The sequence below is a fragment of the Alligator mississippiensis genome, chromosome 3 (genome assembly GCF_030867095.1).
Source record: "Alligator mississippiensis isolate rAllMis1 chromosome 3, rAllMis1, whole genome shotgun sequence".
In the NCBI taxonomy this organism is placed as follows: Eukaryota; Metazoa; Chordata; order Crocodylia; family Alligatoridae; genus Alligator; species Alligator mississippiensis.
In genome coordinates, this window is record NC_081826.1 from 261,096,270 (window position 1) to 261,114,886 (window position 18,617).

Consider the following 18,617-nt stretch of genomic DNA (forward strand, 5'->3'; position numbering starts at 1 on the left):
GTTCTTTCCATAGACCATTGTGAAATAATGTTGCTTCTAGAAAAGAGTCACTGTTTAAGGCAGTGGTTCTCAAGCTTTTTAGACTCAAGGCACCCCTCAAAAATGCCAGCTCTTAGTTTTAATTCTTTTTTTGGAAATATAATAGAGCAATTCTCCTGTTACAAAGAACTCATAGGCTGTCTTCCCATGAATGTGGATGTGTGTTTCCCTGGTGACAACTATCAGCAGGACACCTTGTTCTACTGCTAGTTGTCCCTGGGGAATGCCGGTGCCATGTGCTCTCTGGTATGTGGCAGGTTATCCTGGGTGGGGTTGGGGAGACTGTGGCCAGCACTGGGTTGGCCCCAGCAGCCTTATGTGGGAACCTGGGGCCCTCCTGGGGCTGCAGCAGCAGTGATCCTGCTGCTCAGAGCCTGGCCAGCTGCAGGAGCATGACTCCAGCTGGCTAGACTGAAGTTTTGAGCAGTGCATACTGTCCCTGTATGCACCACTTCGCTTTTTTTTTTCCATGGGTTTTTTTTTTGAGCCCTGGATATCCAGGGGGCAAATAAAAACAAACCCCTGCTGCTCCCTTACAGCACGGAGAACAGCTGAATGTGCAGTATGTAGCATCATAGACGTATTTGTGATGCCACATAATGCATGGCCATGCTCATCTTGACATGGCCCTAAAGACCATGACGGGTCAGGATGTTTCTAAGACTGTGAATTTCTATTTGAAATCTGGTTGTGTCAGATGAGTGCGCATGTGCAGTCTGCAGTGCCTCAGACCTGTTTGAGGCACTACACACTGCACATGGTGCATGTGCAACTGTTTGCCACGCTGTAAATTTGATACCAGGAACTCCCGGTATAAAAAAAAAAATGGGGCAAGCAACCCGCCCGCCGCTTACCCCCTCCCCCCCCCCCCCCCCCCCCCCCGCTTAGAAGCAGGGAAATGGCAGTTTCCCTGAAGTTTGTGCATTTTGCCCCACACCAAACTACATGCAGGGGCGTGCACTGCAGCAAAAAGTAGTGACACAAATTTGTGCTGCTTTTACTTTTGCCACAGCAAGTGCATGCCTCTGAGTGTGGGGATGCACCCTCTGGGTTTATCTTGTGCATTGTGTTTTTATATCTGACAGTGTTAATATTGCATGGCACACCGTGGCACCCTTGATAAGATTTCAAGGCACCCAAGGGTGTCATAGCATCCTGGTCAACAATCACTGGTTTTAGTGTTCAGTATTTCAACACTGTTTCAAGAGATAAGTGTTCAAACTCTCACCTCCAAGAGGTTTATTTCCTTTGATTTTTTTTTCTTTCTCCTTCTTCCCCTTCCCCCCTCAGAATGTCTTTGATTTGGCCAGTTTTGCAAATTGGGTTTTCATTTTGTATTTTTATGGGAAAATTCTTGTAATATCATAAAACAAATTATGTTTTGCACAACCTCACTATCACCCATGATGAAAAATGTTAGACTCATGAAATGTTAGAATGACTTCTCCTTCAGATATGAACTGTGATCAGGTATAGTGGGAGGGCAACCCAGCGTCATCTTCATCTCTGTGTTACAGTTACCCAGTAGCTACCAGCTTTTTCCATACAATGCTTCTGAGGAAGGCAAAAAGGAAACCCAGGCACCAGTAGCAACAGTAGGGGAGAATTCCTTCCTGGCTCCCCATGGCATTCAGCAAAGCCCAGAAGCATGGGCTAACTAGACACCCTCTGCACTGTAACTTGGGGACCACAAATACAATACACAGGAGAAGCATAAGTTCCTTTTCTATCATCCTATCCCCTCTGCAGAACTTATTCTAGCTTCTTTAACTTTCCTTCATAGCCAGGCTTGTTATGGAAGTTACAAACAATAGAGATATGAGTTTTTCTTAAAGATAAAGGCCACAAGAAAACGTAATAATAGAAGCTGTTACACAACTTGCATGTACAATCACAGCTTGCTTCTTCTGTAATAATTCTCATGTATCTTATTAGGTTTGTTTACATGTTCATTTTAATGAACATTAGCCTATTTTAATGCTCATTAAAACGTACTTTCACTAATGTGAATTAAAATAGATTAATGAACCTTTTCTATTACATCTCAATAGAGGTACTAAATTTAATGTGCATTAACAAAAACTCATTAATGACGGTGTAGACATGCCCATTGTGTTGTTGTTTATGCAAGTATTTAAATAATTATCCAGTATTTTAAAGATTCTATTTTGTAAGTAATTGATTTGTGTAGGAAGCTTTTGCTTTCTGTGCAGTTCAGCTGCTAACTGAAAAGGTATGAGAATTGAGAGGATGGGAGTTTCTTTTCCCAACTGGAGTTCATACAGGAGATTCAAATTTAGGTGTCACTACCTCAAACAGTCAAAAACTTTTTGAGACATGAGGATTGATCTTTTTTTTTCCTGAATGTACAAGACTCCAGGATAAGAAACTTGTAGTACAATATGCATCAATAATCATCCTATTGTATTTTACTGAAATGGGATAGAAGGATTAATTGCAAGTAAATACAATCATTATAAGTTATCATAATTGATATTGCACTACCATTATATTATGCTATACTATAATGATAAATTATTATGAAATATTTGTAAATACTATATGATTTTAGAGTTGCAAGATGGAGCTACATTTTTTTGTGCTTAAAATATTTTTAAATGCAGAGAAAACTTCAGTAGTTTCAAGTCATGATGCTATGGGCTTGCGATGGTAGGAATGTGAACTACAATATGAATGAAAGTTATGATGAGTGTGCAAATATTTGTATAAGGCCTCTTTCACAGGAATTCATTTAATATTGCTTAACATAGACTGGCTTAGAAATATTGGAAGAAAAGTAAAACCATGATAACTGTCAACTCTGATGCTGCTCATAAAATCAGGACTGTTTATTAACAATTAATATTTCTGTCAAATAAGTTATTTTACTCTTGCTTAAAAGGAATATTTTTAATATGTTTAATGTTTCAGATACTTTACCATAACATTTTAAACCTTGAGGTTTCAATACTGTAAAAGACAATTTGTCTTGGGTTATTCTATTCAAACACTGCACGATGTTTTTCTACAAATTATATATAAATTCAAAGTTTGGCAATTAGTTAACATTGTTAACTACAAAATTGTAATAAGAAATATTGTTCTTGTAATTCTTATTTGTAGAATTTTCCTTACCTATCATCATCACCCCAAATAAGCACACTACTTAATTTATTTCTGGATTCAGTAATCAATTCTGTTAAAAATATTTTACATGTAAATAGTCTAAATTCTTTAAACTAAGAAGGTGCTTAAAATTGTTACAAAATATATTGTTAAAATATGGCTTTGCAAGGGATAAATGTTAAGGCTAGGTATAGACAATCAAAAAGCCTGAGGCTGAATCTATTCAATCTTCATAGGTGTCTTCAAGCTGCGTAGATTGAATTGATAAGCCAGTGAACAGATATTCACTTCTGCATCCAGAAATGCTGCCACATGTCTGCAGTGACTTAGGTCAGAAGCAAGGTGGCACTAGAGCAAAAGTCCCTGCTCGGCTAGAGCAGACAGCTTGGGCCAAGGCTAGCCCACCCAGCCTGCAAGCGTGGAGGTGCAAAGCATTCTGGGATGCTGGGGGCTATGAGTTAACTTGAATCTGGAGGGGATCTGGGACAGAAGTTCAATAAACTGATTTAACCTAAATCAGTTAAGCCTGATACTACATCCATCCAGGATTATCTTAAACTGGTTTCAGCCATTTTGAAAGCAGTTTATGTGCACTCATGTGCAACTTTATGTGCACTTAAGTGCAACTTGAGTTGTGTTACAAATTTGAACTGGTTTCTGATCATTTATACTGGTTTAGGTGTAATGTCTGTCCCTAGCCTAAATGATACAGATCCAAACTGTAAAATGTAATGCAGTGGTTCTCAACTGGAGTGCCATATACCCCGAGGTCTCACAAGATCCAAGGGTTCTGCAGACTTTCTTCAGGGGTGCTTCTGCAATGGTAGTAGTCAGGTAAAACTGCCCTGAGTGCGGAGCTGGAGTATGCATGCATGCTCTTCTTGCATTAGGGTTTTCTGATAATGCTAAAGCAGGCAGGAAAGCAGCAGCTTGTGCTGCAACCCTTCCTGGTGTCTGTTTGTCTGCCTCGCCCCCTCATCTCCCACAGTATTCCTTCCAGAAACAGAGGTGCACAGGACAGTTCCATCTGCCCTAAATGCCTCTGGTTCCAGGAGATACTGTGCAGGGTTAGACTGGGGAGGGCTGCCCCACCTGGACAGTTTTTTACCTGGTGGCAATAACACCCAGTTGAGAATGTCTGAGATAAGGCAACCAGGGTTGATCCCACATTCAGAAAAATTGTGGAGGATGGCCTGGCTCTGAAAAGGTTGAGAACCACTGATGAAACATTACTAATCTCATTCTTGATTTTCTAATACAACCCTGAGAACAGCTGTAGCAACTGAGACTGGAACAGTTACCAGAAATGATCTTGTGTTTTAGTTTCTTTAGCTGTTTTTACATGTGTTTATAAGGAGATAATGGATGGATTGATTACAGAGTGAACTGTGACATGATTCTGTGTGTAAAGTTATATAGTAAGAGTTGTAACACTTAACTTTAAATTAGTTCAGTTACTTCATGCCTGCCTAAGTTTACAAAATAGACACTTTGGTTTGAATACCAGTTGTAAAACAATAAAACAAGTGCCAGAATCAGATCCACAAAAAGAAGCAGGGAGCCAATTTGATGGACTGTAGCACCATTTTCTATATAATATTATAACCATGTTCTTTTATACTGAGATTTATTAGAAATTAACTCTCTCATTTTAATTTTACTTTAGCCGTGTCCTTCAGGGTCCCGTGATTTTCGAGAAAAACAATGTGCAGACTTTGACAATATGCCTTTCCGTGGAAAATATTATAACTGGAAACCCTACACTGGAGGTAATGTGTTATTTAGAAGAGAGATAAATATGCCTGGTCTATGAAAGTGTATGAGTATTACAAAGAAAGTGACATTTGCAAACACAGAGTTTCAATCAAGATACAATAGAATTAATGTTGTAATCTTTTATATTGTAAAATCATTAATTAAAAATGCCAGTTCACTAAGAGGAAGGGCCATGTTGGTTGTGGAATAGGAGTGGGTCAGCTGTGAAAGGGGGAGGTCTGGATTCAGGGAATGCTATGTAAGAAGAGGACACCGCTTTGTACTATATAGCCATCCTCCATCAGGAGCATTGGCAGCACCATGCAGATTGAACAGAATATGCAATTTGTGTACAGCAGGAACAAATACAATATACAAGCCCAGATAGATTTTACCTTACCTGAGCTGATGGAAGGTGCAGGCTTGGAGGAAAAAAAGGCAGCTTGCATAGTAGACTTTGACAGACTTCTTTAGTCACTACAATATAGAAGCTCCATTGTGTAGGGAAGTGGAATTTTTGCTGCCTTGCACATCAGCAAAATACTCAACCTAGCTCTTTGTGCCAGATATTCTGGGCATTTGAATGCAGTGAAAAAGCACTAATAGTTTTCCCACATTGGAATAGATTTATTAGATTTAGTTTATGCCAGATGTGTGCCTGTCATCACTCTGCTTAGTATGTTGTATATTGTATAGCTTCCCTTTAATCCTTGCTTATTTTGGTCTTTTACTTTGTAAGCTCTTTCAATTCTCTTCTTATGAGTTTGTGCAACATGTACGCTAGTTTGGTGGTTATATAATATAATAGAAATAATTTCATTGATTTGCAACTCAGTTCCACAAATTACAGTATAGGAAAGTTTCACTCAAAAGTGAACTGAAAATATTTTTATAAAACTGATTTTGAGTCTCTAAAGATATTGTCCCTTTACTAGATAATTTCGTTGCCTACATCAAATGCAGGATGGTAAACTACAGTATGGGTACTGCTTGGACAGAAATTACACATAAACTGGTTTAAGTGATCAGAAACTGGTTTAAACCTGTAACAGAGCACAAGTTCAGTGCTTATAAACCAGTTTCAAAATGGCCAAAACTGATTTAAGAAACACCTGGTTGAATGTAATATCAGACTTAACTGATTTGGGTCAAACAGGTTTATGGAACTTCTGTCCCAGACCCCTTCCTGGTTTAAATTAAATCAGAGTCCCCCAGCATGTGAGCATGCTTTTCAGCCTTGGGCTGGGCTGGGCTGGACTGTCCTATCTGCTCCAGAGAGCAGGGTTGGCCCTGTCCCTCTCTTCCCTAGCTGGAGCCCCAGGTGCCCAAGAAGGAGGTGGAGACTGCAGCTGGGAGACAGCAGTGCCTTCCTGATTTCTCCCTGCTCCATGCCTCCCTCCCCGCTTGCTGCTCAGTCAGGGATCCCCCCTCTCTCACAGCAAGGACCCCAGTGGCATTTGAGCATGGTCATGCTACCCCCATGCTAGCTAATGCTGAGAGGTGTCTATGTGTGTGTCTCCAATCTCACTGGAACAAAGGCAGACAGAAAAGTGTCTGCTTAGGCTTTTTGGAGTTAATTAGCAGGCCATCTGGTAATGTTCCTCCATTCTTCCTTAAAAATATTTCCAAAAAGCTGTTTAAGAAGAGCTTGAACTAATAGAAAGGCCTTGTTTTCTTGATGGGCTGATCAGCTTTGTGTTCTGATAAGCACCCTGCTGGCTTGCTGTCAGTGTTCAACAGGGGACAGAGGGAGGTTTGAGAAATGACCTGGTTTGCAACGAATGCTGTGCCTGTCAGTTTGCTGCAGACAGTATGAAGAAGTAGGGAGAGGGAGATTGAAAAGCTGAGTATCATCAGCAGATGCTTGCAATCCACACAAGTAGTCCTCTCTCCTGCTTCCTCCCCACTTTCCCACCTTTGCCTCAGAGTGCTTGCCAGGGACCAGGGTCTAGCAACGTTTCCCAGCCCTTGAGCAGTGAGGAGAGGAGAAAAGCCTGGTGAGGGCTGCTTCCCCCTACCCCTCCAGGCATACCCTGGCTGGGGACTGTGCAGGCCAGGGTAGGGGCTTAAACCTCTCCCTAACCATTGTATCCTGCCAGGGCCTGGCTACACCACCCCCTCAGCTCAGCACTGTGGAAGGAAAGGTAGGGCTTGCTCTAGCACCCCCCTGGCTTCTGGCCTGAGCCACTGCAGACATGTTTCTGCATTTCCTGAATCAAAAGTGAATGTCTGTGTACTTGCAAATCGGTTCTATCTCTGCAGGTTAGACTAACCTGCAAAGATTGAATCAATTCAGGCTTGGGCTTTTTGAATGTCTGTCCGTAGCCTAAATGTTAACTGTAGTTTCAGAAACACAAAACTATGAATACCTCAGTTTTGCAGTTTATCATTTTGGGGTCGTTAGCAGCTGGAATAGGTTAGAGCAGTTCTCAGCTGATCTAACATGCTAATAGAGCAGGCTTGCATAAAGTAGCCTCAGGACTACAAACTTTGCAGCGTGTTTCCACTTTCTCTTCCTCTGACTTTTGCTATTTTTTCTTCAGTCACTGACATGGCTCTGGCTTCTGGTTTTCTTTCCCTGGTTTTCTTGTACTTAAAATAGGAGGTGGAGTTGGGAAAGATGGTCAGTTGATTTTGGTATAGATCAGGTAGGCTAGAGACTTGGGTTCTTACTTTATGTTGACTTTGCAAAACCATCTGCTCCCAATACTAGGGCTAGCCTTAGTCCAGTTGACCTCAGCACAATTTGGAGCAACTTTTGGACAGCTCCCATTTCCTCCTGATTTCCAGGAATCACTCCCTTTGTCCAGCCACACACTATGCATTCCAGGCAACTGGATACTTTATCTAATCACTTGGGCCCCTGAAGTGACACAAGGTCTGGTCTTGATAATTTTTTTAGTAAAAATGAAGGCTGAATTCTACTTTTAATTGCCTGAGATTATGTTGACATGATTAAGAGCATAATTTGTTGTTAGCATACAGGTACTGTAAATTGTCCTGGTGTTTTGCTTTGGTTTTCTGGGGGCTGACAGCATATAAATAAATATATTTCGATTTTAATTTCAATTGTTATATGCAATTAATATAACTTTACCTGGTGAGAATCCTTCCTAAATTTAAATAACACAATAAAATTATTCTGTAGGGAATTAAATTTAACTTTTTAGGCTCAAGAAGGTATTTCATGTGCATATTTTTCATGACTTACATTTTTCCATACTTGAGTCAAACATTGGATGACATAGGATTGGGATGCAGCTTTTTGTTTATTCTCTTCGTTTTTGCTTTATGTGGCAAAGATTTCTTTTTTCAACACAGAAACAAGATTTTGCTATTTGATTTCACAAATGTCATTAGTAATAGGGATGACTCTTGCATCTCAGTGTTCTTACAAACCTAATCATAGAACACTAGATTTTAAAGTAGAAGTGATATTGGTAAATTATCTGGTTTGGCCTCTTGCGTAATGCAGACCAGAAGACGTTCTTCATTAATTTCTGTTTGAACTAGAGCATGTTTCTTAGTGTAAGCATTTCTTACTATGGATAGTCTGTCATAATATTTAGTAAATTGTTCCTACAGTCATTATTTTTAGTGTTAAATTATCGTATGTTATTTCTAATCTGAATTCATTTAACTTCTGTTTCTGGGCATTGGACCTTTGTCTGTTAGCTTGAAGAGCCCATGTAGGTATGTGTGATGAAGTGACCCCGTAACTTTCTCTTTGATACACTAAATACATCAAGCTCCTGGAGCTTGTCAATATGAAGCTATTCTCTAGTCTTTCTTATTTTTCCATCTCTTGCTAGATATTCCACTGTTCCTGATTGGCCACAGTGTCACACTGGGAGCTTATGTTTAGCTGATCCAGCATAACCTGTAGTTTTTTTTTAGATGTTTCTTCCTAAGATAGTTCTCCAACCCACTCTCTTGGTCCCTAGATGTACTGAAATGCGTAGTGTTTAACTGCATGCAGTTTACCAACCATTCCGTATCATGTTTATCAATGACCTGTACTCGTCATGACTGATCACTTCCCCAGTCTTTATTAATCTGCAGCCTTCTTCAATACCTCTCCAACTAACATTCACTTAGGACTGTTAGTTATCTTTTGATTTAAAACAAGGCTGTCCAGCTTGTGGCCTATGGGGTTACATGTAGCCCGCAAGGGGTTACTTTGCAGGCTTCTTGGCTTCCATCCAGCTGCTACTCTTTTCACTGCTCCAGCTTCAGCAGCAGCTGGAGTCCCCTGGCTCCCCTTTTTCCTCTGGCTTTCACTTCCTGCCCCCACCCAAGAGGATGGGGTGGGGTGTAGCAGCACAGCTTCCAGAGTTGGGGGAGCCCTTGGCCTGGAAAGCTGGGAGTGGGAATGATTTCCAAGCATAGTGCAGCCCAGGGGGCCTGTGGCCCTCGGCTGCTTAGACCTTGGATTGTCCTGATCTAAAACATACTGGAAGCTTTAATGGATTTAGAATACTGTGGACATTAACCATAAATGAAAAATCACTTGTCTAATGATCATATTGCAGTTCTAAGATTCCATAACCCACATGTCAGCTAGCATAGTAAGCAATAAAAAGGACATGAAAAACAAGAAAGGAAATTATCTCTGTACAAGAACTTGTTTCTTGCCTACTCCTTACACAGCTGAGAATTCTGCTTAATATTTGCAGTTTTAGTGCCTTGTTGTTATATAGCTGTTTAAGATAATTTTTTTAGTGCTTGTGTGAGATACTGTTTCAAGTGGCCTGATATTTAAACTCAGTCTTTTTCTCTGTGCACATATAATTTTGGGCCTTATCCCGCAAAGAACAGAGCCTCTTTAGCTCTCAATAAAGTCAGTGGGAGCTGTGGGCACTTAGCACATCTGAGGATTACTAAGTGAATCAAATTGTGATGGCATCATTATTTGCTAGCGCAAATAAGGACACCTAAGTTGCTTGCAGATGTTACCCCTCCTCCCCCCCGCCCCCAACACACTTTATGGGAAGAAGCAGCACATTACTTCATAGATTCATAGATGTTAGGGTTGGAAGGGACTTCAACAGATCATCAAGTCTGACCCCCTGCCTAGGCAGGCGCTTCAGCAGCGCTTTTTGGCATTTAGCTAAAGCTGATTCAATCAACTACTAGATAAAAGCACCAAAAAAGCCCCACTAAAGCACCCAATCTTTATAGATTCTGCACAGCCAGGTTGAAGTAATGCACTGCCTCTCCTGCATATGCACAGGGCTCAGCAAGAGAATGAGCTGAGTTTAAAGTAAAGCACCATTTTTTTTAATGTCTGCAGGCACCCCTAGATATTTAAGTAACAGATTTTGTTCAAAGTCAGGCAATCAGACATACTCATTAATTTCCACAAATAATTGAACTTACAGTCTTATAAGCCGTGAAGAAAAGAGAGAACAGATACATTCCCTTTAAATTCAGGTCCTAGTGCTCCAAATGTTATTCACCTTCTAAAGCATATTGTATACCTTTTGATATATTTCCATAACTATACTGTTGGTACTAGAGTTTTTAAATAATATTTTTATTAATTTAAATTGTTCACTAAGTTATAGTAGCATTACAGAATCTTTTGACTATAAATATAGTTATATAGTAATAACTATAGTTACTTAACTCTTGACAACTATAGGATGCTTTGGTATAAGCTGAAATAATATTTTTAGAAAGAAAGAATCAAGTAGAGAGATTAATTAGTAGTAGTAAAATAAATCTTAAAAATCTGTGGATGCTGAGAAGAGTTGAGACTGTACCGACCAATCTAATTTTCTCTAGGCTTTTAAACAGGTTTGTTATTTTCTTTTGCTTTGCTTTTCTAGGTGGGGTTAAACCATGTGCATTAAACTGTTTGGCTGAAGGTTACAACTTTTACACTGAACGTGCCCCTGCAGTAATAGATGGAACTCAATGCAATGTTGATTCACTGGATATCTGCATCAATGGAGAATGCAAGGTTCAATACATTTTGTAAAGTACCTATCGATCACCTCATAGTGTTTCATATGTACCAATGATAATTCTATATAGCTTTTTAGTTTTGGTACAGATTGTATTATTCTGGATCAGGGGTGTCAAGGATACAGCCTGAAGGCTGCATGAGGGCCAATTGGAGCTCTATCATGCAGCCCATGGTGCTGCCTGCAGTATTTGGATTGGATCCATGTGCTGTATGCAGCATGCATTTGGCTGGATCTAGCAGACACGCTGTATCCAGCATAGGGTTGGATCCAGTGCACATGCTACAAGCAACACCCACATGGGACCAGCCCCACCAGTCATATCTAGGACACAGGACTGGTCTGTGGGCCCAATCTGGCCCACAGTCTGGCCCTGCACTACTCATTTGGCCCATGGATCAGGATGAGTTCTACACCCTGGTTTTATAAAAAAGGGTTGTTGAGAGTGCCAGTTGAACTCTTATGTAAGTAGGAGAAAAATAATATAGTCCTGTTATCTAATTTCATAATTATTATGACTTTTCATCACTTTTTAGTTGTGGTACAGACAGATCCCTGAAATGATTTTAAATTGAAAATAATATTTGGAACATTGACCACTTTGGATGGCATTCTCTTAAATGTTTTGAATTTCACATCAGTTTTATCATGTACGTGTGTAAATTTCTAATCACATTTTCTGTTGGCATTTGTTTCCTGAGCATAACCTGTATATTCTGCGGCCTTGACTCCAGAAGTTTCTGAGTACCCTCAACTCCTGCTGACTTTAAATGGAGTTGAAGAAACTCAGCATTATACCCTTCCATTTCCCTAAAGAGAATTGTGGGTTGGTTGGATTTGTTACCCTCAAATTGTCAATTTTGCTTTGTGGTTCATTTGTCTTTTTACAAGAGGTCAGATTCATTGGAATGAGCATAAAACAAGTATACATTACAGGAACATGAAGAGAGATAGAAGGGTTAATTCTGCTAAAGGTATAGTTGTAGTGCTGTATTTCCATTAAAGTCTTGATTCAGTGAAGTTCCTAATCCAGATATTTAAATAACTGAATAGTATAGGTGACTTAAAAAACCTTCCAGCTTCACTGGATCTAGTACCTTATTTTGGGCACTTTGCTGAAAGGAGGGCTAAGTTTTATATTTACAAGATTTATATTTGATTGGGTCAAAGTTGAAAAGAGCAAAAAAATTGCCGTATATTTCATTGCTGAACTAAGAAAAAAATTACAAGACATGATCTATGGAATACTGATGTAATAAATACAGGAGTCTTGTGTTGCTTTCAGATAATGCTTTATTTTACTAAATTACCAGAAATAGAACTTAGATTTATCCCCAGAGGATTAGGCAAGGAGCTATTTTAGTCCAATCAGTGTTTTTTTTGTGATCAGTAAGAAAATTAAAGTTTTCATGGCCTAGTTATTAACTTGTCAAATTCTGAAAATATTTTGAATTCTTAGCTTGTGTTATCACATCTGATATTATTTTCAAGCATATTGGTAGAAAAATAGTATTTGCAGGCAGTAAGCCCAATATAAATTATATCCACGTGGCTGCCATCTGTTCTGTTGTGGAGATGATTTGATTCTTCTTCATATTATAATTATCGGAAAAAGTAAAACTACAGTGTTCATTCTCTTCCATTTGTCTTTTGTTACTAAGTAGCCTTCCCTTTTTTCCTGGCATCTATTTTCTCCAATTCTCTAGAAGAGGCAATTCCTTAATTCATAAGGATTAAATGCGCTGATCATTCCATATAGATACTCGCTTTGTATAACCCCATTAACGTATCAGCTGTTAACTTTAATGACTTTCTTCCCTTTCATGATTTTTTGCAGAGGTTCTTTCAAGCCTATCTTCAATAGGACCTATTTTACACTCTAAGTATAAAACACTAGGTATTATCATCATCGTCTACTGTTATTCTGGCATATTATCTCTGACTGGTAAAGTAAGATAAACATCTCCCTGTAGAACTGATGCTGTAGAATAGATGTAAGATAAAACCATGTCCAGATTCTACACAAATCATATCCAGATTATACACAAACATTCTCTGTGTCTAACTCAACCTTTCAGTCTGCTTGATCTTGCAGTGAGCACATAGATTTAAGTACTTATTATCATTTTGTTATTATTTAACTGAAAGCCTTTTCTATAGGTTAAGAGAGCAAAGGTGGGGAAGTTGGAAAGGTTAAAGAAACAGAAATACAGCAATACTTGTTTTAGGCACCTATTTAAAAGCAATACAGAACAGTTTTGCTTTAACAAAGGACTAAAGGTAGAACAAAATTATAATAGAATTATAATAGAATCATTGGGCTAGAATGATTTGGACAGATCCATAATATTTTGGGACACTGTTTAATACTGCATGATAATTGTTTTAAGATGTAATCCAGTCATATGTTTAAAGCACAGTTAGATTTTTCTCTGAAAGATACTAAAAACACCAAGTATGTATTAGTTGTGTTCAGATAGTGGCCCAGAAAACCACTTCCTGCTATAATGTTTATTTTCCCTTATCTCTTCTCAGCATGTAGGTTGTGATAATATTTTGGGTTCTGATGCTAAGGAGGATAGATGTCGTGTATGTGGAGGAGATGGGAGCACATGTGAAGCCATTGAAGGTTTCTTCAATGATTCATTGCCCAGAGGAGGTATGTATGGGCTCCATTCCTGTGAATCATTTTGTACAGATGGACTGTGGAGACCACAAAAAAAACCCTGGAATGGCAGTCCACTATGCACATCAAATTTCAGAATTGTAGCTATAGTTTCTTTTCAGACATTTGACCTCTTGTTTAGTATTTTGATTTTATATTATTCTTGGTTTTCATTGTTTGTTTAATTAGATGATTTTGTTTTGCCAAATTTTTCTTCAAAGCTTTATTAAATTATTGACATTTTGGGCAGAATTCTCTTACATTATTCTCTCAGCTGGCAGTTACTCGAGGAGTAAGGAGCTAAGAGCCAAAATTGGCAATTACAGAGTTTGCAATCCTGTTCAAAGTGCCGTGTGAAAATGCGAGCATCTACACACCTTCTGAGCATGGGAAGTAGGCTGTGGAGATTCATGGCTCCATACGTGTGCACCTGAGCGCGAGTCCCAAAATTCTGGCTTTGCAAAGGGAGGGAAGAGAAGAAGCCCCCCCCACCCCTTACGGTTTTAGCCCAGTGTCTTAATGGTTAGGGCATTCACTCAGGAAGCAGTGGCACATGTTCTAGGTTCCTCCTCCTCCCGAGTGGGGTTGAAACTTCATCTCTCTGCCTTTTGTGACAGGGAGACTGAGGCTCCTGTCAGTTTTAAGTGGAGAGTGGTTAGCTAAATTTGTTGTGTGGGGCTGTAGCAGAGGGCGAGCTGGTCATTGATCAAAGGGGAAATCCTTGTGGGTGTCTGGGGAGCCACCTGACTGGAAGGGGCAGTGCTTAGAGGCATATAAAAACCAGTGCCGAGAGCAAGGAGGGCAGTTTGGCCCTGCAGGTTTCAGGGGAAGGAGCTTTTTACAGAAAGGGGTTCAAAAGATAGGCCCATAGGCACCCAAGCTACCCAAGGGAGCTAGACAGACAGCTAAGGAGGAAATATGGATTGTGGTGGGGTATTGACCCAGAGTGGGGATACATTTTAGTTGGGAAGTGGTTTGCTTATATTTATGTTATGGTTGAGTTTAAAGCCAGGGGATTGAATTGTGGCTATAGGGGTGGCATGGCAGCCACAACAATGCCTGAGAGGCATGCCATGTAGAGCCCTGCAAGGGTCGGGTGAGGGACCTCAGGGGACTGAGTGGCATGCAAGCAGCCTTACCTAGGTCATGGACTCCAGGAGACTGAATAGCAAGCAAGCCTTGCTTGAGTCAGGGACCCCAGGGGGCTGTCACAAGAGACCATGGCCAGGGACCTGGAGTCCAAGATGGTGAGACCAGGGTCAGAGGCTCAGAGCCCAAGTGGGTGAGAAAGGGCTAGGGCCCAAAAGCTGAAGTCTGAGGCAATGGACCTGGGCTGAGGGGCACAGCTAGAGAAAAGGGGCCAAAGCCAGAATGGCTGAAGCCCTGACAAAGGTTTGAGGCCTGAGGGGGTCAAGTGTTGTGCTGGGGCCAGGGAAACCCCTCTGAATTGATATAAAGTAACACCTTTGAGACATGGGCATGGTTATAGGGGAGGATGGAGGCCACAATTATTGCCTCTTAGGTGGCTTGTGCCCTAACACATGAATAGGGCCAGGAGGGCCATGATTTATGGGCATGACTGGTGCCAATCATGTGGACAATAGATAGCTGAGAGACTGAGGCTCACATTGGGACCCTAGGGTGGCCTCCCTGAGTGTTATAAGATACATGAAGACATGGCAGGAAAGATAAAGAAGAAGATGGCACCCCAAGGAGCTGAAGTGGGGCAAGAGTAGCTCAGCCATCAGGGGGCATCACGGCTACCCGAGGGGCCTGGGCCTGCTATACTTCCCACAGGTTAGACTCTGCCCAGTCCTCTTTCCAGTCCTGATCTTGAAGCTGAGCCATTGTATGCTACATTTTCCAGTTATTGGATACATTATAGGGAGAATAATGTGGAAGTTCCTGCCAAATTGAGGACAAGGACCTTTTCCCTTCCAGAGCAGCATTGTTACTGAGCTCCACAAAATGTAATTAATTCCCTGATTCCTGGTCCCATATCTTCCTCTTTTGGCTTCCCAGCTTAAAAAGGAAGGCTGGAGAGGGGACTGGACAATGCTGAAGTTAGGAAATTAAAGAGATGTAGGTTAAAGCCCTGTCTGTATGAAGGTCTAGTACCTCTCCTGCTTTCTGGACAAGTGCCCTAGGCTATTGGCCTACCTCATGTGAGGGCCCTTCTCTTGTATCTGACACTTGCTAATCAAGGTTTTTTGCTGGACACAATTTTGTCACTTATGCTCACCTTGGACAAGAACGTGATGACCCAACTACCTACCTAGCCTGAGCACAGACAACCATACGTGCTCAGTAGCCAAGGGAATGCCGATGCACTGCACATGGAGTAGGGTCACAAACTGTACTAATGTTCCAGAAATGGCTGGTATGCAGCTAGGTACCTGCCATTTGGGTGCATAAAGTGAAATAGGATTCTGCCCTTTGACTTTATGTCAAATATAGCAATATATTGTTCCACTTCTCATGGATTTCAGTGCATGTAAACAAGAACTGAATAATTTCTGTGGTGCATTCATTATGGTTTGCGGGGAACTATTTGTTGATAAAATCTTACTCAGGTTTGTTTTGTGTTGTTGATTTCAATGGTTGGGCATATAAGAAATTTTAGGAAAGAGCTGGAAGCTTCTCTGTATTTGTCTACATTTTTCACATTATCAAAATCTTAAGCAAATTAAAGTACTTTAAAGAGTACTTTATTTTACACTTGTTGAAATAAATTACTTTGTTCTGTTTAATAGCCAACTTCTAGTTCAATCATTTCGTTCTGAATAATTGTCAAAAGGGCTTTATTAGTGTTTTAAAACAGGGGACTTATAGCTGCTTGTTCTGTTCTTGCTGTTGTTTTCATATTGTCTCCGAGACCTAGAAAGCTCTCCATTATGGTACATGAAAAACAGTGTTCAGTTATCTTGTCTCATATAAAAGTGGATCTCAGATTCTATATAAAGTGTTAGTACTGGATAATTTGTTATATGCTAGTTTCAAAGTTCAAGCTGAAGGGTAATAACAATAACAAGGTTTACCTTTCCTTTATAGGGTACATGGAAGTTGTTCAAATTCCAAGAGGCTCAGTTCATATTGAAATAAAAGAAGTAGCAATTTCAAAGAACTACATTGGTAAGAGGCTGGTTTAAATACAAGAGCTTAAATAACTGCTTACTGTTTTGTTAAGTGCTTCTCTGGTCTGGCTAAGCTGTGTTTAGTGCAGGACCAGGGAAGTATTTGCATGTCCTTATATCCTTAGTATCTGTGCATCCTACACTCTTCCGTGTACTTATCCTCACCATGCTTTTGTGAGGTAGGGTAGTATTGTCACTGACATTTTATAGATGGAGAGAGTGAGGCATAGAGGAACTAAGCAACTTGTTCAAGGTAACCAATGATGGAGCAGAGAATATAATCCAAGCTTCCTATATCCCCTTCCTCTCTAAACATAGTTTTAAATATACTTTTCACTCTCCCAATCCTGGGGCCAGACATATGCAAACCAGGCCTATGGAGTGAGCACAAGAGAGCCTTCATGCCTAGAAATTTCCCAGACCTCTTTTGCATAATATTTGGATCAGAAACATGAAAGAGAACACATTTTTCAGTTAAAAATGCTCCAAAAAACTGATGAGTCAGTTTTCCAGCAACCTTATGATCTGACATTCCCAAAAGCTCTTATTTGGTTAGGCAGCAGATGACTGACTAGGCTTTGCCAGTCTCTAGTTCACAAGAATTCAAATAGCTAGTGACACAAACGATTGTGAAGGACAGAGATGTGTGAGAGGTAGGAGAGAATTTAACCTTGTAGTTTTGGGTTGGAGCTAATTTATCTATTTGCTGTAGTTAGTGTTCAATGCCTGCTTCTTTCTCCCCTTGTAATTCAGCAAGACTGTCAGCTTCCATCCTTTTTTTTTTTTTTGGAGGCATCATACCCTCTCCCAGAAGTCAGGGATGTTTACTACAGTTACAACACCACACTCCCTCCAAAAATATGTCAGTATGCATTGCTAGTAAAGTAGCATTTGAATCTCACAACCAACAGTTCAAGCAGTGGGGAGGATATTCCAGCGCAGATATTTCATGTTAAGAACCAACTTTAGAAGGGCAGTTTGCAACTGTAAAGTCTACAACATGTTAATACAACTACAGTTGGCACATAGATACAAATTAAGGCACTTGTATTTCTATATTCCTGAGTATATAAATCAACTGAAATATAGGTATTCTTCGTAGCTACTGCAGTTTATTTTTCAGGTGCAGATTGCACAAAACCTCATCTATTTTGTAAAGAATTTCCCTTAGTATCTAAAATAATATAAAGATTATTTGAAAAACATTTTTATTTACAAATCTGTTGAAGGATTTATTTACAAAATCTCTTGAAGGACAAACATGTTGCTTTATTTTGTGAAACAAAAACCTGCAGGGATATTTTTTAAAAATTGAGTATTGCACCGAGATTTAAAAATGTAAAGCATTATATCAGGTTGCGTTTTTTCCTCATCTCCATTTTTTAAATGTGCCGTCTTGTTGATTTAAAGTGATTGAACACTTTGAATTTTGAGTAGGTAAAAAATAGAGCTATATGGAAGCATAACATCAAAGATGTATTAGGAAAAATTCTTACCAAATTTTTGATATCTAATTCTAGTTTAATAAATTTTCATACACTTACTTAAAATAGATGAGTAACTGCAAGTAATGCTGCTTTCTTTTAGTACTATATTATGTAATAACTTATTCTTTCTTTTCTCAAAAGAGTTTGATGGTAGTTCAGATAGTTTGGGACTGAATGGGAGGTTGTGAGAAACCACATAATAAATATATCTAGAGGTGCACCAATATATCAGTCTGATATGAGATTGGCACTGATATAAAGAAAATTTACTGCATCAGAAATTGACTTTTTTTATTTGATGTGGCTGATAAATGCCCTGTGCATGTGCTCAGCTGCAGCATAGCACGTAGGCAGCGAGGAGTACAGCCTGGCAGCATGGAGAGCTGCATCCAGCTGGTAAGTCTGTTGTGGTGGAAGGGGAGTGGGGAGGGAAGGGGCATGA

At 39.9% G+C, this 18,617-nt stretch overlaps 1 protein-coding gene across 2 annotated transcripts in view; it reads left to right on the plus strand.

Annotated features, from left to right (window-relative positions):
- ADAMTS6 (ADAM metallopeptidase with thrombospondin type 1 motif 6) overlaps positions 1 to 18,617 on the plus strand; it is a 352,249-nt gene that overhangs the window by 250,423 nt on the left and 83,209 nt on the right. For both annotated transcript variants that reach the window (XM_019496068.2, XM_059725136.1), the window contains 4 exons: positions 4,832 to 4,934; positions 10,752 to 10,885; positions 13,425 to 13,548; positions 16,606 to 16,686. In XM_019496068.2, the coding sequence (XP_019351613.1) occupies positions 4,832 to 4,934; positions 10,752 to 10,885; positions 13,425 to 13,548; positions 16,606 to 16,686 (442 nt within the window). The remainder of the gene's footprint in view (positions 1 to 4,831; positions 4,935 to 10,751; positions 10,886 to 13,424; positions 13,549 to 16,605; positions 16,687 to 18,617) is intronic.